At 44.0% G+C, this 24,791-nt stretch overlaps 1 protein-coding gene across 2 annotated transcripts in view; it reads right to left on the bottom strand.

Moving 5' to 3' along the window:
- Nucleotides 1–24,791, bottom strand: part of MGAT4D (MGAT4 family member D) — a 92,133-nt gene that overhangs the window by 14,217 nt on the left and 53,125 nt on the right. For both annotated transcript variants that reach the window (XM_074993280.1, XM_074993281.1), the window contains 4 exons: nucleotides 18,294–18,408; nucleotides 6,468–6,598; nucleotides 2,855–2,962; nucleotides 693–886 (listed from right to left, as the gene is read on the bottom strand). In XM_074993280.1, the coding sequence (XP_074849381.1) occupies nucleotides 693–886; nucleotides 2,855–2,962; nucleotides 6,468–6,598; nucleotides 18,294–18,408 (548 nt within the window). The remainder of the gene's footprint in view (nucleotides 1–692; nucleotides 887–2,854; nucleotides 2,963–6,467; nucleotides 6,599–18,293; nucleotides 18,409–24,791) is intronic.

The following is a 24,791-nucleotide window of genomic DNA, read 5'->3' as shown; positions in this document are numbered from 1 at the left end:
GTTATTTTTCATTCCTGTGATAAGTCTAGGGCTACATCTAGACTGCAGGGTTCTGTCGGAAGAGATCTGCTGGTTGGGAGAATTCTGTCAACATCCCCGTAGACTTCGTTCCACAAGGAAGACAGGATATCTCAACAGAGGGGATTACAATAAAAACCCTGTGTGGACAGTCCAAATGTCAGAAAAGCCTCTCCCGATAGAACTGTCTGCAAAAGATACACAAATTGCAGCATGTAATTTGCGTATCTTTTGCTGACAGTTCCCCATATAAGCTTTTTAGGTAGGAGTGTTTCAGGGAAAGCATTAAAATAGGGTTACCATGTTTGAACTTTCGAAAAAGAAGATACCCCTGAGAAGTGGCTTTTTTTGTGCTGGTACTTGCCGGTACTGACTGCCAGCACCTCTGCAGCCCTACCCGTAAGATTGACTGGGGAACGTGGAGCGGGGAACCAGCTGAGTACTGGATCCTCTCTTTTCACAAAAAATCTCTGCCCCAGAGAGCGAGTGTATCTGTATCACTATCTACCAACTCGTGTTATATTAATACTATTAAAAGGAAGAAGGGGGCATAGCAGACTTAATATATTTATTTTAAATTGGCAGTTTGTGGATGCTCAGACAATAGAGAATTGATAATATTCATAGGATTCAAAACTGGGTATAAGTATCCTACTATGTCTCTTTGTACTTACCCTACTGCTTTCAATGGTTGTAAAAACGTGAATAAGATAAAATCTCCAGCCACTGGAGAAAAAGCCCAAAAACAGTCAATTCCTTCATAAACCTTTTCCAAAGTGTAATGCTGGAATATTCTTAGGCTAGTAGTCATTGTTGCAGGAGGATTAACATGTGCTTTATGTAGCATGTTTTTGCCAAAATCTTTGTCCTGTTGGACAAAAAAAAAAGACACAATATCATATAAAAACCTCAGTGTTCAGATATCTTGGATCACAGAGGGCTATAACATAAAATGAATCATTTGAACTACTTTAATGTAAAATAACATATTTAGACTTGCATCCCATTGCATCCCATATTTATAGGAGCACCTTCAATGAAACCACTGAAATTCAACAATAAATTAACTACAGTAGAGTTTCAACATTCGCAAAAGGATTTGCAAGCGTCTGCAGCAGCTGCTTCCCCAGGGCTCCGGGGCAGAGACTGCCAGTGGCTGCCGCTTTGCCGGGGCTCCAGGCAGGGAATGCCAGCAGCTGCTACTTCCCCTGGGGCTACAGGCAGGAGTGCTAGCAGCTGCTGCTTTCCCCCGGGGCCTGGGGAAGGAGTGCCAGCAGCTGCCACTTCTTCTGGGGCCTCGGGCAGGAGCGCCAGCAGCTGCCGCTTCCCCGGGGCTCCAGGCACAAGCCCCAGCAGACAGGCTCCAGGCAAGAACAGCATTTGTGAAATTCAACATTTGCAAGGGTTCTCAACATGGAACCCTCACGGATGTTGAGACACTACTGTATTAACCCTCTTCATTACAGCATCCACTGCTTGCACACCTCTGAAACATGTCTCTCTAAAGGCTCTTATAACCTCTTCCTACCTAACACTCAGGACCCGTACTCCATCCTCATTCTCCTTCAGCACAAGTATGACCATGCTCTTCTTAAAGTATTGTTCTCCCTTGACTTTTGTGATAGTGTCCTATCTGCTGATAGGAATACGGGGATTTCGAAGTTGGTGGAGTCCTTTTGAAAAGGAGCCCTGTCTGGACGAGCTGCGCGGCAGCGAGCCACGGCAATTTCGAAGTGCTGCGGGCACCCGCATGCTAATGAGGTGCTGAATATGTATTGCAGCGCGTCATTAGTAATCTTTGAAATGGCTATTTGCATGGCCATTTCGAAGTTTTGGGCTAGTGTAGACAAGGCCAAAGTGTTTCAGTATATGCTCTCTAAGATAATTGTTTTTCTTATCCTTCCACAGAGTGAAAATTCTCACTAGGCTTTCATCTCACATCTTCCTTACTGCAGCATTCTTTCCTTGACAAATGCAACCGTACTCCACTCAGATCCATTCAAAATGGTTCTGTAATGATAATATTGCTTCTCTGCCACTTCTACCACATCACCTTTTGAATCCCTCCACTACATTTTATGTGATAAAAGAGGAGACAAACTACAGGTCTTCACTTTCAATGCCTTTTATGGTTAATGTTGCCCTAGGAATTTCCATTCACTGGGAAGATGTTGACTCCAGCTTCTGCTCAGCCTCATGAGGCTAATCTCTGTCCCCCACTTGTTAAAGCTTCAAACATAGACTTTCATTCTCATGCCACTTCTCACAGTTAGGAGGTTCTCCCTCAAACATCTGCAACGCTACCTCATTATCCTGCTTCAAAAACTCCTTTGCCATGATGCCTACAAAAATTTCAGGAACAGGTAGGCTGCTGGTGTGTTGAGATCACTGTTTATACTGTTGATCAATACTGTTTCACCATTTCCTTATATTTCCCTTTCCCCATCTGTCTGTATCTTTCTGTTGTATCATTTTACATTTAGAGTATATGTGCCTTAAGACAGTAACTGCCTGTTCATTCTGTCTGGACAGTGCCTTGTACAATGGGCCTCTACTCCATGCGCAGGGATTCCGGGGACCATGATGGTACTTTTAAATAATAATTAATTGAAGGCCTACACAAAGGGAAGATATCCTGGTGCCCTATGAGTGTATTTTCCTCATTCTCAGTGGAGATAACATTAATATGTTCTCCTCATCTCTCTCCTCCACTAATGTGCACTTCTGGTGCCTGAAATTTATCACCAAATATACAATGTTTCTTAGTTCAAAAAAGCAAACAGGTCAGAATTCACACAAATACGAAATATAGTGGAATAACTTTTAAGAGTCTTACTTTTAAATTCTGTATTTTCCCAGCCAAAGATGAATGAATTCCCACATGCTGGAAGAGCGATGGCTTGGCACGGATACGCAAATATGCCTTTTGTCTATCACAATGTTTCTGGAAAGGAAAGGAAGTGTCACGTTTGAATTTTCCCTCACCACCCTCCAACAACAACAGGTTACATCTTACCATCAGCAATTCAGTCTCATTACTTTGCTATAGTTACAGACCTTGTCCTGCAATACATATTCACAACGCAATCCTTTGGTAAGCATCTTAATGATTTCAGTGAGACTCCTTCAGGACTGTTCACATAAGGCAGAATTAAAACTCTTCACTTTAGCTTCTGTTCTCTCTGAACATATGAATGTTATTGCAAGTTTTTGTTTGGGGGCGTTTTGGTCAAAGAAATATCAAATAGGAGAAATCAACTAAGGACCACTTTCCTATCTATATTTCTGTCTAACGCTTAGAGGAATGCAATCATAGCACAAGTTCAGCTGTATCTTATTGCAGGTTCTCTCCAATAAATTTCAATTTCAGTATTTGGGCTTATCATACCACTTTTACTAAACCGCTCTGACCATAATTTGCATTGACCTCCTTGTTGTAGATCCTGGTAATTTTTCCACTCCTGTTCCCTCTCTTATTTTTGATAAAGGTAATTGTTACAAAAAACATTATTTTGGAACATCCTGAGAATGATGTGGAGCTCTCAAGCACTGGATTTAAATGTTACTGTTCTAATTTAAGTACAGCTTCTGACAATTAAGTGACATACTAGGGACTTCAAATAGCCACCGTTCAGCAAGAATTTCTGGGATGTCTTATTCCTTCTGTGTGTTTAATCAGACATGAGAATAATCCCCTAAAAGTGATCTGCATTCTGGATCTAAACACTGGTGCATTTTGATCCAGTAAATATAATAGCCCATAACGATAAATATAAGGAAGAATCATGACCTGAATAGAATAGAGCACAGGACTACATGAAGAAGCCTTGGATTCTACCCTCAGCTCCTCATCACTGAGTCATTGTGCAACCCTAGTAAGTCATTTAACCTCCCTGTATTCTACTTTCCACACCTGTAAAATGGACATAATATTTAACCAAGTTTGTGAAGTGTTTTGAGCGCTCCAGATCAAAGGCATAATGTAAGTTCTGTCAGTACCAGTTAAAGTGAAAAGGAATGGAAAAGCTGCATCTTATTGGTTCAAATGCAAAATCTGAGATGGGATTGATGATTCTGGCTGAAGTACTGATTAGATTCTCAAAGATGGCTAAGGCCATATAATTAGAAAAAAAAGTGTTTTTACTGCGTCTAGAACAGGTGTTCAGTTAAAAAAAAAAAGAAATGCAAATCAGTGCACTGGCAGCTGTTTCCTTAGAAAAGGGTGCTCAACTTTTGACACAAAAAGAAATAATTGTGACGTGTTATTGTCACAGCTGGTGGAATCAGTGTGTAGCTGTACTGCATTTTACCATAATCGCAGTAACTACAAAATACTACACCAGAACCTTGATCTGTAGTAACTTACCTTTTGTGTCACTGCCAGAATGCAAAAGGGACCTAACCACTTAAAGGCTATGTCTACACGAGCCCAAAACTTCAAAATGGCCATGCAAATGGCCATTTTGAAGTTTACTAATGAAGCGCTGAAACACATATTCAGTGCCTCATTAGAATGCCGGCAGCTGCGGCACTTCGAAATTGACTTGGCTCATCATTGTGCAGCTCGTCCAGACAGGGCTCCTTTTTGAAAGGACCCCGTTAACTTTGAAATCCCCTTATTCCTATCTGCTGTTAATGCACCCAGGGTACTGAGGGAATTGGCAGAGGTCATTGCTGAACCTTTGGCCATTACCCTTGAAGACTCTTGGAGATCAGGGGAGATATCGGATGACTGGAAGAAGGCAAACGTAGTGCCCATCTTTAAAAAAAGGAAAGAAGGACAATCCAGGGAACTATAGACCCGTCAGTCTTACCTCAATCCCTGGGAAAATAATGGAGGGAATCCTCAAGGAATACGTTTTGGAGCACTTGGAAGAGGGGAAAGTGATCAAAAGTAGCCAACATGGATTCACCAGGGACAAGTCCTGCCTGACCAATCTGATTAGCTTCTGTGATGAGGTGGTAAGCTCTGTGGACATGGGGAAGTCATACCTTGACTTCAGCAAGGCTTTTGATACGGTCTCCCACAACATTCTTGTCCATAAGCTAAGGAAATATGGATTGCATCCTTGGACTATAAGATGGATAGAAAGCTGGCTTGATGGTCGGGCCCAACGGCTAGTGGTCAATGGCTCAATAACTGGATGGCGGTCTGTTTCAAGCGGAGTGCCGCAAGGCTTGGTTTTGGGGCCGGTGTTATTCAACATCTTTATTAATGACCTGGATGAGGGATTTGATTGCACCCTCAGCAAGTTTGCAGATGACACAAAACTAGGGGGAGAGGTAGATTCATTGGAGGGTAGAGAGATAATCCAGAGGGACCTGGATAAGTTGAAGGACTGGGCCAAAAGAAATCTGATGCGGTTCAATAAGGAGAAGTGTAGAGTCCTGCACCTGGGGCAGAAGAATCCCAAGCATTGTTACAGGCTGGGGACTGACTGGCTCAGCAGCAGTACAATGGAAACAGACCTAGGGGTGATGGTGGATGAAAGGCTGGATATGAGTCAACAGTGTGCCCTTGTAGCCAAAAAGGCTAACAGCATACTAGGATGCATTAGGAGGAGCATTTTGAGCAGATCTAGAGAAGTAGTTATTCCTCTTTATTTGGCACTGGTGAGGCCACATCTGGAATATTGTGTCCAGTTTTGGGCTCCCCAGTATAAAAAGGATGTGGATTTGCTGGAGAAGGTTCAGCGAAGGGCAACAAAAATGATTAAGGGTCTGGAGCACAAGACCTATAGGCTGAGGGATTTGGGAGCGTTTAGTTTATAGAAGAGAAGACTTAGAGGTGATTTAATAGCAGCCTTCAACTTCCTGAAGCAGAGCTCTAAAAGGGAGCGTGAGAAACTGTTCTTAGTGGTGTCAGATGGCCGAAGAAGGAGTAATGGTCTGAAGTTGAAGAGGGAGAGGTGTAGGTTAGATATTAGGAAAAACTACTTCCTAAAAGTGGGATATTAGGAAAAACTACTTCCTAATAGTGGGTGGGTGGTGAAGCATTGGAACGTGCTGCCTAGAGAGATGGTGGATTCTCCATCCCTTGAGGTTTTTAAGTCCCGGCTGGACAAGGTCCTGGCTGGGATGACTTAGTAGGGGTTGATCCTGCTTGAAGCAGGGGGCTGGACTAGATGACCTCCTGAGGTCCCTTCCAGCCCTGTGATTCTGTGACTTGACAGTTTTACTGCTACCCACAGAATTCTGAATAGCAGATGTGAAACTCACTAGAAACTTTTTGCTGTCACTAACTTCAACTTGAAGCCAACAGACACATATACAAGTGCTGTTTTATCCTTCTGGTTTTAAATTATGCTTTGAATCACTTTACAATCCAATCCACCACAACTGTTTACAAATTCTAAACTGCATAAATATGTTTTAGGGTTTTTTTTTTTAAACTTTCTGTGGTTTCTAATATAATGTATTTTGTAGACATAAAATATGGAAATACTTACTGAATCCTTTTCTGGATTGCACACTTTAACCCAGAGTAAGTGGTCTAGAAGCCAGTCTATGGGCTTATCTTTGTAGAACATTAAAAAAAATTCTACTATGAGTGGCAAATCTTTAGTTTTAAACAACTTTCCTGAAAACAAAAGAAGAAATTACACATTTCAGCAATATTTCAGTACTGTGTGTATATCACTACAGCCCACGTTTTCTTCCCGCACCCAAGCACATGGATTAGAACTCAGACCCAACTGAACTTCACAGAATTATTACCATTAAAAGGGACTGTGAGGGTCATTTAGTTTAACCCCCTGCCAAGATACAGAATTGTTGTGTCTAAACCAACCATGACAGAGGACTATTCCACCTCCTTTTGGGAACCTCCAGTGAAGGAGCTTCCACCACCTCCCTCAGTATGCTTGATGGAATCTCCCACAAGGGAGGTCAGGTCATGGAGTCAGGCTCTCACCCATTAATTTGTTTCTACAAAAGTTAAAAGCATGTTTTAAACAAAGAAACCTCAATTCATCAGTTTACTTAATCTCATATGAAACATCACTTAGCACCTACTCTAAGTGCAGTCAAGCACCTTTGAAACTTTGTTAACTGTTGGGGGTCAGTCTTAGATGGGAATGCAGCACTTGCATGATTAGACAAGTTCAAGCCTCCTCATTGCTGTCAGCAATATGTGATGATTGGGTAGCTACAATTCACAGGGAAAAGCAGGCTGCGTCCACGCTGTGGTGTTGTGCTTGCATGCCATAATAAAAGGTTCTGGGGCAGCAGGGAAAGACTCTGGTAGGTCCCCACGACTGGAGACGGTGCTGCTGGGACCTCTTCCTGATGCCTACCCCCTGAAGGCAGGAAAAGGCTTTGGGAGTGGAAGGCACTGCCTGAAAATGCATCAAACAGTATTGAGCATGTATCACGAGGTTCTGGCATGTCTCAACTCTATTCACCTAATCCAGGGGAGGGCAATAATTTTTGATGAGGGGCCACTCAGACTTTGGTAAGCAGTCAAGGGCCAAACTCTTCCACACTATTAATGGAGGAGGTGAGGGGCTTGGGGTGGAGGTGGGGTGCAGAATGAAGCTTGGGGTAGGGGATTGAGGTACAGGGTCTGGGAGGGGGGTATGAGTACAGGAGCAGGGTGCAGAGGGTTTGGGTTCTGACCTGGGGTGGGGTTAAGGTTGTGACCTAAGGCAGGGAGGAGGGTATGGGTGCAGGAGTTGGAGTGCAGAGGATTTGGGTTATGTGGGGCAGGAGTGCAGGGGGGGCAGAAGGTTGAGAGAGGGAGGACTTGGGATGCCAGAAGGGCACTGGCTGGGAGGTGCTTACCTAGGATGGCTCCTGGCTAGCAGCCCAGCAGGTCCTTCAGGAAAGCTCCCTGTCTGCCACAGCCTCTGAACACTGCTCAGAGCAGCCAACTGTGGGGGCCATGTGCTGTTCTAAGTGCAGCAAGCCCCAACTGTTGGCTGGATCTGGGCTGAAGCCCACAGGAGCCTCAGGCAGGCTCCCTGAATGCCCACTCCTGCACACTGCTAAGAGCAGCTTACAGTGGGGGCCTATGCATCAGAGTGCTGCTGCAGAGCCGGGGGGGGAAGGTGGAGGGGGGTGGTTTCCCATGCTGTTTGCGGGGCAGACAATATGTGAAGTATAACCCCCTCCTGCTGCAAGATTCCAGTACCCCCCTCTCTCAAATGGGTATGGCTGTGGCAGACAGCCCACAAGTTACTCGCCCTGTGCAGTACGATGGTTCTTTGAGATGTGTCTTGTGAGTGCTCCATTCAGAACTTGTATCACCCCTACGCTGCTGATTAGAAAGTCTTCTCAGAGCATTATCCGTTGTGCTGTGCATGCGCACCGAGCGCCTCTCGCTGCAGCTGCTCTGTGGAATGCACATCCAACGTGAGCCTCCTCAGTTCCTTTTCCATCCAAAGTCCCTGTAGACTTCAAGTAGAGGGAAGGATGGGAGGATAATGGAGCACCCACAGGGACACATCTCAAAGAACCATCATTACTGCACAGGGCAAATAACTTTCTCTTATTTGAGTGGTCCCTGTGGGTGTTCCACTCAGGTGACTCCAAAGCAGTACCCGTTTGATGGGGAGAGCAGTACTGGAATCTTTTATGTGGAGGAAGGAAGGACCACATCTGCTAGAGCTGTGGCAGGTATTGGCCCTTTTTGTAAAGTGTAGTGCTGTGCAAAAGCATGGTATGAGGACCACATAACCGCCCTGCATGTGTCCACGAACAGCACATTATTCAGGAAGGCCGTCATAGTGACCATTGACTGCGTGGAGTGAGCCCTGATAGTTTGTGGTGGCTGTTTGCTTCCTAGTTGGTATGGAATCTGCAATCCACTTGGATAGGTGTCGTGCCAAAACAGCTGTTCCTACATAAGACCCCAACCATGCCACAAAGGGTCTGTTGATTTTCTGGTTCCTCTGGTTCTCTCAAGGTAGCATGCAATTGCCCGTCTTGCATCAAGGGTGTGTAGTATAGCCTCTTTGGAAGAGCATGAGGTTTAGGAAAATAAGCAGGTAAGTAGATGGGTTCATTTACATGAAAATGGGTTATAACTTTCAGAAGCCTGAGTATCATTTTGTGTCTGTTAAATGTGGTAAAAGGTGGGACTGCCATGAGGGCTGAGATTTCTCCTACCGTTCTTGCTGATGCTACTGTCACTATGAAAGCCACTTTATAGATAGGTAATATGGTGGCATAGTGGCTAGTGGCTCAAAGGGTAGCCTGGTGAGTGTATCTAGGAAACTTTTACTTTTCTTTGCTACCTTTGCTTCACTTGTTTACAAACTGCTGTTTGTGTGTTTTTCAGGGAGTCCTTATCAGGCAGTTGTCTCAATATGAGAAGATGCATACTTTCTGCTTGTTCAGATGAACTCTCACTACTGCCAGTACATTGGAGAATACCCTGGGTGCAGTGGAGAGGCTGAAGGAAAGTACCATGTGCTGAAAGTTTTGTCTGCCAGTCATAATACTGAGGTATTCCTTGTATGTGGACTGGATGGGCACATGGAAATATGCATGCTGAAGGTCGAGAGTCACCAGTCAGGGGTGGTACTGCAGCTGTGAACCCTTTACCTTGCCATGCGCCAGGAGAGGTGCACATGCTGATGGGGTCAAGCATAGGGCTTTGTTAGACCTGCTATTTTTGTTAGTAGCAGGGCATTGTGTTTGTGCCAGTGGTTTGACAGTTTAGGTTTTTGAGCCACATGAGTCTTAGGCTTGTCCAGCTGTTTGGACATTGAAGCCAGGTCTTGAGATCTCTGGGAGTGTTAGGTGATAGCAGCCCTGGGGAGATCTTTTCGGGAGCACTCACAGGGAAAGGAACAGGGTTGGAGTTGTGGGATCACACTCTCTTGAGCAAGGGGGACTACCTGTTAGCTTCTGCATTTCACTCTTAGATTGTTTAGAGGTTGCAGAGCTTGCAGCTGGAACAGCAGCAGCTGTCTTATCTAACATCACTGTATGTATGGCATAAGCAGGATACATACAAAAAAACACTGAAATTTAGCAGTGAAACACAGTTGAAAAACTGCTTTACTGTGTAAGTATGAGTCTTATTTTCCTTCCATTTTCGCACAGGGACCTGAATGCCCAAGGTGTGAAGGGTGGCTCTGGAGTCTTTCAGGGAGTGCAAGGAAGTGTCTGTGGACTCCGCAAGAGAGTTTTGGACCGTCGAACGGTAGGTCTTCCACAGTTGTCTGAATCACCTTTGGGATGTCAGAAACATTGAGCCATGAGGCTCTCCTCATAGCTGCTGCCTCAGCTAGGGAACATGAGATGGAGTCAGCGAACTCAAGGGAGGCCAGTAGAGCTGTCCTTGCTATGATTGAGCCCTCATTTGTATTAGCTGTAAATTGCTCTCTTTTATGGTCTGGAATGTATTCAATAAAGGCAGACATTTGTTCAAATATGTGGTTCATATATTTCACCAGCAACGCTGCATAATTTGATATATGTAGCAGGAGGAAAGCAAAGGAGAGGCCTTTCTACCCATGCTATCAAGTGGCTTCCACTCCTTATCAGGAGGAGCAAATTTAGTTAAAATCTGGTTGGCAGCAGCAGCAATGGGGGAATAGCAGGGGTGTGTGTAAAGAGAACTCTGCACTCTGCGAGGTGACGTTTCCTGTCTGCCTTCTTGCCCACTCGCAAAATGGTGGCTGGTGTTTGCCACATGTGTTTAGCCGGATCCATTTCACTAATGGTGTGGCATGGAGTATACTGGTGAGTTCACGTTGGGTATTGAGCTATGATGTTAGTGGACTCTCTAGAGTGTCAGCCACCCTTCTAAAAGGTTCTTTGAATAATTTGGAGTCATTGTCTATAGAGGGAGATGATGGCATCAGCATATGCTCAGAGAAGGAGAGCTGCAGTCGAGTTTGTGATGAATCATAGTAGTCATCATCACTGAGGAACTGGTCTGACTCGGTTCGATCTTCAGACATATCCAAAGATATGTCTGAAGTGTGCCTCGAAAAGGCTGAGCAGCATGTTGACGTTGTTGGTGGTGGTGTGTTCTGAGAGGTGCCCAGGGATCCAAGTAGGGCCAGGCAAGAGGCATGGACATACCAGCTGGTTGCCACTGGCCAGGGAACCACTGAGACATTGATGGTGGCTGACATGTCCCTTTGCTAGGGGAGGGATGCCAAGGTGAGACAATATTTGACACAGACACTTCTTCCTCCTCACTGTATAGGGAGGGTGCAGGGCTGTCATGTTTGACAGATACAGCCTGGCCATTGATGGAGAGGTATCAGTACCAAAAACAAAGTAGAAGGTACTGCGATTGCTCTCAACTGGTCCCAGGAGGTAAAAGGGTATGAGTGAGGCACAAAATAGGGCTCACTCAAAAACACCCCATGTGCTCAGTGACCCCACCCCAGGCAAATAAGAGAGTCTAGCCTGGTAAAGATAGGCAGGTGAGAGCAGTAAACCACATGCAGCAGCAGCTGCTATAAGCCTGAATTAAACAGATGGGTGGGGATTGAGGGGACCGGTCTGAGATGGTCTCCTCAGGTAAAAGAAAGAAAATGAAGAATGAAATGAAAAAAGAAACTAGTGTACAGCACTGCTCGGTGTTGGAATAGCAGGCAGTGATGTAGCAGCCCTGTGATCAGCCAGTGCAGGCTTGGGCTTCTCAGAATGCTTAGGAATGCTGGTCAGGTCGTTAGGCCCAAGGGAGGTGGCGAACACTGCCCCAGTAAGTGCTTGTCTGGAACCTCAGGGGGGGAAATGGAGCTGACTTAGAATTCAGGAATTGCCCTTTATTTACGCAAAGGGGATTCCCTGTAAGGTGCTGCATGCACTCGCCTCTGTTTGGAGAAGACAGAGCAGGCAGCTGGGCAGGGTGCACTGTCTTGCCCTACATCACTACAGGCAATAGTGACAGCCCAGATATGGGGTGACCAGGATCTGAGGGAGCACTAGAGGGAAAACAGTTTGATAAATAAAAAATCCCCTGCTGTCCCGGCCCCAAATGTCAGTCACCAAATGACAGTAAACTGAGCTGCACCTGCCACGCAATACAAGAAGGCAGAGAATGATTGCCTGATGCACAGTTGGCAGCTTTGAAGGAAAAACAGCATTTGAGAGAAAAACTGTTGTACTGTGTAAAAGGCTAAAACTAAATGGGGGTTACTTAAAAACACCCCTTGTCCTCAGTGACACCCATTCTTCAGGCATATAAAAAGGCTCTAGCGTGGTAAAACAGGCAAGAGCTGTAAAGTATACGCAGCAAGAGCTTGTCACGGCTTGAGGTAATACAGAAAGAGTAGGGGAAGGAGAGGGTTGAGGGGACCAGTGTGAATTGATCGCCTGAGGTAAAAAGGAAGAAAAAAAATGGTAAGTATCTCCCTGACGGAGGCACGTGTGGCTTCCCTGAAGCTGCTGCCTCGGTAATGCCATCCAATGTGGTGAGTTTAGCCACTGCCTCAGCTGTCCTGGCTGACGCTGACTTGCGTTTTTCCACAGCGCCAGAGACTGATGAAGGAGAACAAGAGGCTCTGGGCAGGGTTGATGAAGAGTGTTCCAGTGAAGCCTTTGTGGCGTGAGAGCCTTTGTGGGATGAAGCTGCCCTGTCAGAGGCCTTTTGTAGCACCCACATGTCCTCTGGTTTGTCCCTTGATGGTAGATGAGACTTTTGCCAGAGTAGAGTTTTGATTGTTGCTGGTGGACGCACTGCAGCTTCTCCAAAGCTGGTGCCTCAGTAACACCATCCGATATGTCTATTCTGGTGTCTGCCTCAGTTTCCCTGGTTGCGGCTTACTTGCCTCTCTCCGTGGTGCCAGACACTGATGGCACAGGGGAACACGGGGCTCTGGGAAATGCTGATGAAGAGCGTGACAGAGAAGCCTTAGCGGCTTGAGAGCCCTTGAAGGGTGATAAAGCTGCCCTGTCAGAGGGCTTTTGCGACACCCACAGCTCATCTGCTTTGTCCTTTTGTGACAGAAGAGACTTTTCCCAGAGAGATTTTAGCTGCATTTCACAGTCTTTCCTGGCCCTCGCTGACATGCTGAAGCAACGAGGGCACTTGCTGGTAACATGCGCTTCCCACCAGCATTTTACACATTAGGCATGCCCACCCAAAACAGGCATCAAGCATCTACATAGGCTGGGGAGTCCAGGGGAGTCCAGTATGCTGAAAGGAAAAAAGCTGCTGCTGCAGCAGCTGCAGCTTTTTTTTTTTTGTAGTAATAGCAATAATAGGATAGCAAAATTAAATTTATGAGGTAAAAGGCTAAAATGAATAGTAAATGTCTGTGCTTTCCTTTTAGAGGACAAGGAGTTGCTCTGAGGTCCATCTCAGCCAGGGGACAGTAGAAAAGGAACCTTGGCAGCTCGCACTGCACACGCACTCCACAGAGTGGCTGGAACGAGAGATGCTCATGTGCATGCACGGCACAAGGGATACTACTCTGAAAAGACTTTCCGATGAGCAGCACAGGGGCGCTGCAAGACCTGAGAGGAGCACCCACAGGGACTACTCGAAGAAGAAGAATAATTTTGTATTTAAGTTTGAATTCTTAAGAATTGCTATGCTGTCATCAACCTAGGCATGTTGAAGTATACATGTGTAAAACAAGAACACACACCACCACTGCTGCAAAAGGCTCAGGCAGGGGTGCAGCATGTGGTCACATGTAGTTCTGTCTTTTATCTTCTCCCCAGGGCTTCAAGTCTTTTGCCTTAATATGGAGATTTTGGGGGTCAGGGCCCTTAAACACTCAGGGTCTTTCCGAGATGGGTTCTGTTATCTCCTGGCTTTTGGGAATGGGTTCGGTATCCTCTCCACCAACCTCCACCCCAGGGTCCAAGGATGGTCAGCTATGTTCTGTACTTTGGGGTACTATGCAAATGCCCCTTCCCCAGGACCACTTCCTATGCAAGTTTCCTTTCTCCCATGGAGTAAGCTACATAATTGTAAAAAGGCTCTAACCATCCCAGTTAATAGTCTCTCTTTTGTAGGTTCTGTGAGGTCTGTTTTCCCTGGCTCCTGGCCACAACAGCTCCGGGATAGTACTTTCTAAAAGCTGACAGCAGAGGTCTGCTCCCTTCTGAGCTGCTCTGCTCTCCCTTTTCAGATCTGCTTCCAGTTTACACAGGTTTTGCAGGTGCAATGTGACAGGGCCACCTGGGCCAAGAGCTGCTCCTTAATCCTTTGTTCTCGTGAGTGCGGTTTCTACAGCTGATCACAAGATTGACAACTGAGATTATGTGTTAGTCTATGTTCCATGACCATATTTTTCATTAAAAATATGAATGGAATGTGAAGGGTAACAATAAAGGTTTCTACGGGCATGTTAACAATAAGAGGGTGATCAGGGAGGGTTTGGGTCCCTGACTGGATGAGAGAGGTAACCTTGTGACAGATGATGAGGGAAAAGCTGAAGTCTCCATGCTGGTTTGCCTCTCTCTTCACAAACAAGGCTAGCTCCCAGACTACTGAACTGGGCAGTGCACTACGGGAAGAATGTGAGCAGCCCTTGTTGCAGAAAGAACAGGTTAAGAGCTATTTAGACAAGCTAGATATACACAAATCCATGGGTCTGGATTTAGTGTATCCAAGGGAAACATGGAGATATACATATCTCACAGAATTGGAAGGGACCTTGACAGGTCATCAAGTCCAGTCCCCTACACTCAGAGCAGGACCTACCACCATCCCTAACAATTTTTTTTTAATCTAACCTGCTCCAGACCCTTGAAAAGCACCCCCCTCAAAAATTGAGCTCATAACCCTCTAATTACAAGACCAATGCTCTAACCACTGAGCTATTGGCCATTATATTTGAAAACTCATGGAGACTGAGAGAGGTCCAGGATAACTGGAAAAAGGCAACTCTAATACCCGTCTTTAAGAAAGGAAATAATGACAATCCAGGGAACTATAGACTGGTTAGCCTTACCTCAGTCCCTGGAAAAATCATGGAGGGAATCCTCAAGAAATCTAGTTTGAAACACTTGGAAGAGGGGAAAATGATCAGGAATAGTCACCATGGATTCACCAAGGGCAAGTCATGCCTGACCAATCTGATTAGCTTCTATGATGATGTAACTGGCTCTGAGGACATGGAGAAGTCAATGGACATGCTATAACTTGACTTAAGCAAAGGTTTTGATACAGTCTCCCATTATATTCTTGCCCGCAAGTTAAGAAAGTATGAATTGGATAAAGGGACTGTAAGTTGGATAGAAAGCTGGCTAGATGATCAGGCCTAATGAGTAGTGATCAGTGGCCCAATATCTGGTTGACAGTCAGTTTCAAGTGGAGTACCCCAAGGATCGGTTCTAGGGCTGGTATTGTTCAAAATCTTTATTAATGACCTGGAGGAGGAAATGGATTGCACGCTCAGCAAATTTGCAGGTGACATTGAACTATGGGGACAGGTGGATATGCTGGAGGGTAGTGATGGGGTCCAAAGTGACCTATATAAATTGGAGGATTGGGCCAAAGGAAATCTAATGAGGTTTGACATGGACAAGTGTAGAGTCCTGTACTTGGAATGGAAGAATCCCAAGCATTGTTACAGGCTTGAAGCCAACTGGCTAAGTAGCAGAGTAGCTGAAAAGGACCTGGGGACTATTGTGGAAGAGAGGCTGGCTATGAGTCAACAGTGTACCCTGGTAGTCAAGAAGACTAATGGCATATTAGGGTGCATTAGGAGGAGCATTTCCAGCACATCTAGAGAAGTTATTATTCCCCTTTATTATTTACTGAGGCCAAATCTGGAGTACTGTGTCCAGTTCTGCGCCCCTAGTACAGAAAGGATGTGGATGCATTGAAGAGCATCCAGTTGAGGGCAATGAAAATATTTAGGGGGACAGAACACATGACCTACAAGGAGCGGCTGAGGGATTTGGGTTTATTTAGTTTGTAGAAGAGAGAAGTGGAGGTGGGAGGACAATTTGACAGCAGCCTTCAATTTCCTGAAGGGGGGTTCTAGAGAGGATGGAGAGAGGCTATTCTCAGTAGTGACTGATAGCAGAACAAAGAGCAATGGTCTCAGGTTACAGAGTGGGAGGTATAGGTTGGACATTAGGAAAAACTGTTTCACCAGGAGAGTGGTGAAGCAGTGGAATGTACTATCTAGAGAGGTGGTGGAATCTCCATCCCTAGAGGCTTTTAAGTCCCAGCTTGATAAAGTCCTGGCTGGAATGATTTAGATAGGGTCGATCCTGCTTTGGGTAGGGGACTGGATTTGATGATATCCTGTGAGTCTATGGTCCATGTAAAATACATTGCTTTAAAACAAAAACACATTTATGTTCTAAATCTTCTCTTTTAAATATATCGTAATTCAAAGTATTTTAATTTTAATTCCTGAAAAAACTCCTGTATGTTAATATTTTGCACATGCATTATAACTCAATTAGTTGTATGCTAAACCTTATTATTTGTGTATATTTGACTGATTTTTGCCTCACTGATTTTTCAGAATCTAACATCTGCACCACCAACTCCAATTATATTTCAGGAAATCATATTAATGATTTAGTTGTATGATAGCGCACCAAAAGCTAGACTTTCAGATGCATAAAATATGTATGCATCTGAGTGATTAATTTCTGCATACCACCACATATTCTAACTTCAAGCACAGAACAGCTTACTTGCATGTGCTCATCTGTCAAATTAGCTAGTTTACTTACAAAATAAGTATTCCCTTGCACATTAGGTGTACAACTGCATACACATTTATCAACTTGATTTGTTGCAATGTTGCAATCTTTTCTCTGTAAGGTCACAATTTTGCTCTTTGTTTCTATTTTTTATCAGCAAACTAGGGTAAATTATAGTTAATCACTCCATTTTTTCAGTACTGGTAATGGTGTGAGCTAGCAAGAGATTTGTCATTGAACTGTTTTATAAAATAAGAAGTTTCAAAAAACTTTTAAAAATGTTAAAGGACCAATATAAAGTATGAAAACATAATGGCTTGATGTAAAAGAAAAGTAACTTGCCAGGACTGAGTGCATGAATCTCCTCTCCAACAAAAAGAGGAAAGGCTCAATAAGCTTCTTTGGAAGCTTGATGCACCTCAAATTATTTTGTAAACTGTCAGACTTGGAGGGAGGGGGTCCAGTTAAGCATGTACACTAATGGTTCCCAAACTTTTTGGCATCACGCCCCACTTCTGATTTTTGAGAAACTCTCATGCCCCCCCACCTCTTCTTTACCATCATCCAACCCCACTTTTAACCAAAAATTCAATTCGTAATTTAAAGTAAACACAATCTTGACATAAAAATGTTATTTAAAATTAAAAATAGCACAAATAGTTTTTCTTGGCCCAAAAATTGAATAAAAACATAATTTAACATCAGAAACATCACAAAAAAATTAATTTAATGTGAAATATTATGCTGCATTTTCTTCATCAGCTGGGAAATCCTAGGAGGCCAACTATGGACCATCCAGGCTAATGGCACAGACCCCACCTTGTGGGTGCCTGAGCCACCAGGGCTGTCCACCCAAGCTGTGGGCCAGCCACCGGGGCGCCCAACTGAGCCACAGGCCAGCCTCCTGAGCCATCCACCCGAGCCCCCACGCTGTTGGGGATAGCCACCTGCCCATCAGCTACCTGAACCGCCCACCTGACAGTCACGGGCCAGCTGCCCAAGTTGCCCACCCAAGCCCCCGCGCTCTCAAGGCCAGCCACCCACCCAAGCCCCCACACTGCCAGGGCTAGCCACCTGCCCCCAACTACCCAAGCCCCTCGCTGCCAGGGTGAGCCGCCTGAGCCCAGTGATTCCAGGGCCAGCTGCCTGCCTGAGCCCCCACACTGCTAGCTAGCTAGCTCTACGTGGGCCTTCACTTGCTGCTTGCTTTTTATAGCAGCTGTGCCAGGTTGCCCACATGAAATGGCAGGAGCTGAGAGCCAGAAGCAAGGGCTGGCTCTTTCCTGGGGTGGGGGGAATGAAGGAGGAGCTGGGTCCCCTTGCACCCCCCCTTAGAATTTCTTCATGCCCCCCCACCCAGTTTGGAAAACCATGGTATAGACATGGTTAAACAGGAGCTGGAGACAGGGCAGGACCTCTGAGGGAATACATTGTGACTAGACCTGGAGCTGATATGACCTTGTGCTGGAAGGACAGAGCTCACAGGCTCAGTGCCAAACAGCATTGACAGTGAAAGATTCTGACCATAGATTATTTGGGGAGTCTAATGTGGTTGTGGCATTTCCAGGAGAATCAAGGAATTAACCCTTCCAGGGACTGAAATACAATTACATGTAAAATTGAAATTAGTAGTGCACATCTGAGTTTGAGCTGAACAATTGTGATTGTGCTGAAACTGCAACACTTACCAATAAATCCAAGCTGAGAGAATTCAAGTATTATCCACTCATCAGAGGGCTGTGTAAGAGCAAAGTTTTTTATCTTCTGAATATACTGAGGTTTGGCTACAATATCATCTTCTAGCTGAAAAAAAACCAATGAAATTGGTGTTTTCACTGCTTACAGAGAGGAGGTTACCTTAATATGTGTAAATTGTATAGTTTTGTTTTGTAACTGTCAAATATGGTACTGGCATGTGCCAGACTTTAGCATGATAGTGATTTAACTAGTTTTCTCAAAAGAGCCCTATTCCAGAATCACTCAACTGTTTGTTTTACTAGCATAACATGCTAGGCCCTTTCCAGATATTCAAGAAAGCATGAGTTCCAATCTTAAGAGATCTAAGCATAGACAAACAGACACAGGTTAAGGTAAGGAAAACAATAGCAGGGTATGTTTTTAGGTGGCAGTCCTAAGTCAGTGGCTTTCAGCCACTGGTGTGCTGTGAACTAAGTGAGCCATAAAATGTCATCCATTTCCCTTCCCTATAGCTCTGTGCAGAACTACCACTGGTGGTGGTGGGGGGAGGGAGATGACTACCCTGTGCCAAATGGGGCTCAAGCTGGTGCAGGATTGGTCAATTGCCCCCTGCAGTGGCCCTTTGAAGAGCTGCTGCAAAGGGAAAGCCCAACCCCATAGAAGACCATTCATGACAGGAGGCAGCTATAATGTTGCCTCCTGGCCTGAACGGGTTGCAGGTGCTGTGGCAAGGAGAGAGGGAGTGTGGGAGCCTGATGGACCTGGGACATAATTTAAATGCTGAATCCTGGCTCCCATGGGCTGGTGGGGAGAGGAGCCTGCTCTGGAGCCACCTCCCCCTCCCACAAAAAGTAATCAAGTAACTGCTGAAATGTTCAGTGCTTACTCAATTACGCAACATCTCTAGCATGGCATGTGTTCACCTGCCCACCCTTTTTCAACCTGTCGAAGATGGTGTTTTCTGTGGTGGGTTTGAAACATTAATGTGTTTGATCCTTGTTTAGCTTGTTGTGTGGACTTCTATGTTGCAAACCTTTCCAGTAAGACCATAGTCACAATAAATGTAAGTAAATACAACATTTATGAGCAATGGATTCAGATGAAAAGAGTAGGTGTGCCGTGGAATTGTTTGTTTCATTGAAGTGTGCTGTGTTACTGAAAAGACTGGGAACCATTGTCCTAGGGTGTGACTGCAGCTTGAGCTGTTATGGACCAAGCTAGCAAAACTAAAGCTAGGTTGGTTTAGAGCAGTGAAGTCACAGGAGCACAAGCTAGCCCCATGAGTGTTCTGGCTGAATATATGCAGATTGTGCTGCTGTGGCTTTACTGTTCTGTGGTCTGAGATAGTAAGATTAACCCTAGCTTCCATGTATTTGCAGTTTATATATACCCATAGAGAGACAGGGTGGGTGAGGTAAAATCTTTTATTGGACCAACTTCTGTAGGCCCACTGTAATGTATTACCTCACCTGCATTGTCTCTCTAATAACTTGGGACTGACAGGGCTACAATTATACTACATATACATGCTCCTACATACTTTTATATAAAGTCATCTCCATTTATTATAAGAAGCATGGAAGAAGTCTCTTTATGAGAAACTTCTAATATTAATGGGATAGAGCTTTGCGGACGAGCTCAAGGAGGTTGCACCACATGTGGGTCTTCATGAGAGAAAACATGGAGGCAATGGTGTAAGATGCTATCAGCTGGATGAGGCAGGGAATACTTCTGCAGCAAGAAGAGAGATGTTGTAAAGTTCAAGAAGGGGCAGAACTGGAACTTTAAAATTGGTGCAAAGAAGCTTAAAGATGCAAGAGTGGATAGATAGCCTCAACAGGAAAAAGTGGCAAGATCAAGTTGATGACAAGGAAAAAGGACTTTAGTAGCTGCTGTTTGTATGGTTTAATGGGAACAAAGTGTGCATTTGGGAGGCCAATCAGGCTACTTTAGTTGTCAAGGAAGAATAACATAAAAGCCATAAAGAGAGATTTGGTTGTAGTGATGCAAATACAACAGTAAAACTTTGAATTGCTGAAGAGGAAAAATTAGCAGTACTTGTATAGGGATTGGATTTGTGGGACTAGGAAAGGGGAAGGAAGAAAGCAAGGAAATAAAACAGAGATTACATAAATTATGGTGTGTCATCAGTGAAAGAAGGTAGATGGTTTGGAATGAAAGATTAGGGGTCTGCTTTGACCATGTCATCAGTTTAAGATGATCACATGATATTCAAGAAAAGATACTAGAGGTAAAATGAGATGTAGGCATCAATGGAAGGAAATAAATAGCTATTTCTCCACTTAATAACTAAGAGATCATACCTGAACACACATGAGCTTGTAAGATTATCTAGAGGCAGGACATTAAAAGTGAGAATGACAAGGAGACAAGGACAGCACTGGGGAAACTTCCAAAGAGGGGAGAAGAGAAAGAAATATGGTCAGAAGTGTCAAAGCTGGGAAGAAAAGCAAGGGAGGACACTGTATCAAAAACGCAATCAGCAATAGATGTTAAGAAGCATAAGGCTAACAATGCCAAAAAACAGCACAGAAGAGTACAGGCCCTGAGATTAAGGATATAAAAGCCCATTTAATTAACAGGTTAAATGTTAAGTTTAATAGCTTAACTGATTAAATGAGGGGGAGGGGCAGCCCCCTGCTGGAAATGGGGGCTGCTCCATCTGAGCCGGAGTGCACCCTCCCGTGGCATTCCCAAACCAGGCCCCCAGTAGAAGCAGGCTGCTCCAGCCAGGTTGGAGTGCCCCCGGCCGCGGCATTCCCGGGCCAGGTCCATTGCAGACAGAGGCTGCTCTGGCTGTGCTGGAGCACCCCTCAACCATGGTGGGCCATGCCGGGATGGAGCAATCCCCTGCCTGCAGAATGTGGGGGGCTGCCTTAGTTCCCACCAGTTAACTGTAACTGGTAAGCCTCATCTATTTAGGAAGTCAGATTGGAAGGGATCCAAGATGAAGTTGCATAGAGTCTACGGCCTGATAGGAGCAGCTAGTCTGACCTCATGTGTATTCACAGGCAATTAAATTCACCCAGTTACTCTTGATCCTTTTAACTTGTATTTGTCTAAAGCATAACTTCCAGAGAGGCATCTAGTCTTGATTTGAAGATGTTGAAGTAGAGAAAATCCTACAAACTTCCCTTTCAGCACTATTCCAGATCTGAAGAAGTGGGTCTGCCCCAAGAAAGCTCATCACCTAATAAATTATTCTATTGAAGTGCTACATGACTGCTTTTTTGTTTTGTGAAGATACAGACTAATATGGCTACTTTGCTATGACGTCTCTTGGTAGAGAGTGTGATAAGGAAGTGTTATTTATCTTGTTATGTAACACAAGAACCAGGGACCAGCCAATAAAATTAATAGGCAGCAGGTTTAAAAACATACATAAGGAAGTAATTCTTCACACAACCTGCGGAACTTGCCAAAGGATGTTGTGAAGGCCAAAATATAACCAAGTTCACAGAGACTAGAGCCCTCAATGACTATTAGGCAAGATGGCTAGGAACATAACCCTATGCTCTGGGTATCTTTAAGTCTTTGACTGTCAGAAGCTGGGAATGGAGGACAGTATATGGGCCATTTAATAAATTGCCCTATTATGTTCCTACCCTCTGAACTGCCTGGTACTGGTCACTGTCAGAAAAAAAAAGGTTACTCGGGTAGATGGACTATTAGTCTGACCCAGTATGGTTATTCTTACACTGTTATTAAGTTAATTGCAATCAATAAAAAAAATTGTGAGGTGGCCAAGTTTGCTACAGATACTTATGTGGATAAGCACTTCAAAAAAAGTCTGAGTACAAAACAAAGAAGAAGCTGAAAGCTGTTGTCATATTTAATGTTTTCATTTAAGTTCCCTTGAGTATTGCTAGAAAGCACTTCCCAACAACTGCAGTAATTGGGCCAGTCAAAGATGCTTTCAGCTTTACATTTTTTCCTGTGATAATTATGTATTTCTAAATGGACACGAAATAATTGCATCTCCTCCCAGATATGGAGAGATGTGATTGCTTTTATGGCTGACTTACAACCCTATTATCTGGTCGCTGAAATTAATACAAGCATCTCCAGGGGCTCTAATGTACTGCAAAAATTGAACAGATGCAGTGAAAATGACAATTGTTTCTCAACATCTCAATCTTTTACTGATTAACAAAGACATTTAAAAGTATAGAGAGAGGAGAGGTGAAGATACAGTAGCTGATCACATACAAAAACAAAGGAAAACAGATGACTGAATAAATGTAAGATCTTATCTTTTTCCAAATATTTTTATTTTGGATTGCTGCTCTTAAAGCAGCTCACTTAGACCTCAATTCAGAGAGCATTTTAATTTAAATGCTTTGCCAAAATGGGACTTTAGCTGGTATGTGAGAGTAAGTATACTGTAGTAGCTTTATTATCTTTTTTGACTCAAGGTGTTCATATATTTTCCGAATTGATACTATTTCTTTGAAAACAGTAAAGAAACTCTCCGTATTAAGATTTCACCAATATGCTAAACATACCCAACAAGTAGAACAAAAGCATCAGAAAAGTGTCACCAAATCTCAGTTTTAATCTAAAATATTTATAGTATAGTAGGGTAATAATAGGCTTAGGAAAAGGATTTTTAAGTTTTTACTTTGTGTTGTTATGGAGTTTGCAAGTAGTGGCCTAGAGTATTCCCATTAGATTCAAGCTTAGAGGAAGGCCTCAACCTCCACTGTAGCACCACTTTCATCCCCCTGGATCCTATGAAAGCCTCTATGTACAGGTCAGGTCTGTGGTGAGGACAGATCCAGAGACTGGGCTGACTTAGGGAAAGGAAGGATAGCATAAGGTCATCATTTCTCTTGTAGTCATCCAGTAGGATCTTAAAAGACAAGACTGCTATAGGCACCACCACAACCCACAACTGGCTTTATGTGCCACAAGACATACCTTATTTCTCAGATAAGGTAAACATGAAACTGGAAGTTCGTAACTATCATCCCTATGCAAACACAAATATTTCTGGCATTGTTACAATCTTTTCCAATCACACCAACACACACAGAAGTACAGAACATTTTGTTTGAAGGCATTGCTAACTTTTGGACTGTTATCCTTTCCCTGGCTGCGTCTATGGTGCATTAGAGACTTAGGTAGTATTTTCAGGAGGGTGCAAGTGACATTGGCACCTCAGTCCTATTTTCAAACATGTTTTAGGTGGTTAAGAACCTACCTCTGATTAACTTTCACTGATACTGATCACACTGAAAGATCAACTTAGACTTTTAAGTAGAATTGGTCAAATTTTCAGACGGAACATTTTGCCATCAGAAAATGCTGATTCAACAAAACCCAATGTATTGCACAGGAATGTGTGTTGTGGAGGAGTGGGTTGGACAAAATGCTGAGGTAAACCAAACAGATTTGTGATAGAACCCTGCCTTCCATTTGAAAGCACTAAAATGTGCCTTATATCCTTCCAGCTTCTGACCTAGTGGCTTGCTGGGGTCCTGAGCAACCTTGGAAACATTTCTAAGAGGCTGAAATGAACTCCCAATCTGTGAGCAATTTCCATATCTCATTTTTCATTCTATTTCCTAACATGTTTTGATATTTTATTATTTCCTGTAGAGCAGGACTTTTAATTTCTGACCAGTTCTACTACTATTAGATCACTTTGAAAATGGTGCCCTTGCTTAGTCAGTAGCATTTCCAGGAGAGAGGAGAAGCAGCCTTTCTATGTATCCCATCCTGCTGCTGACCCTTGGGAAAACCTTTCCATGCAGAACTCCAGGATTGGGCAAACCTCATTCCCCTTCAAGTTCTCTTTCCACCTGAAGGAACAATTGCCCATCATTAAATTTCTGGTTGCTCTCCTCTCCATTCAAACCCATGGTAAACATTAAATGAAGTAGAGATGCTTTCTACCTTGTTTTCTTTCCTCTTTTCATATTTCTTCCCCCACACTTAACCACAAATATTATAATTAGCTTTTCGCATGTCTGACGGCTGCTGTAAAACTTTCTTGGTGGTTACAGTGCATCCTTTTCATTGTAGAGTGCTAATCAAAAAGCTGTATGTCTTGATTTGTATTGAAGTTAACCCTGAATTGGGGGATCTTCTGCGATCCATCTTCCCGTCCGTTCTGAGGAAGGTGGGGGGGTCTGGTTTTTGTAGCTTAGTATATGTGCATCCCAGTTTGTTTTAATGAACTGTCAGAGTTCATACTGTTCCCCATTTTGAAAAGTCCTTTGAGAGATTCTGGCTAGTTATGACTCAGATGATCACCTGGATCTATAAACACACTATGCTACAAGCAAAATTCATTGAAAAACACAGACTGCCTTAGCCTGACCAGAAGGTTATTTTACCAGTCTATCTTTCAGCCCTGGCAATGTCAGAAAGGTACAAGTGAAACTGCTATTTCAGATCAGGTAATACATATCTGTAAGATGAATGACAATGAAAAAGTGGACAATCATACTTAGAAATGATTT

Source organism: Carettochelys insculpta, chromosome 4, assembly GCF_033958435.1.
Source record: "Carettochelys insculpta isolate YL-2023 chromosome 4, ASM3395843v1, whole genome shotgun sequence".
NCBI classification, from domain to species: domain Eukaryota; kingdom Metazoa; phylum Chordata; order Testudines; family Carettochelyidae; genus Carettochelys; species Carettochelys insculpta.
The sequence above is the reverse complement of the archived record's forward strand: the minus strand, read 5'-3'. Positions and strand labels throughout refer to the sequence as shown.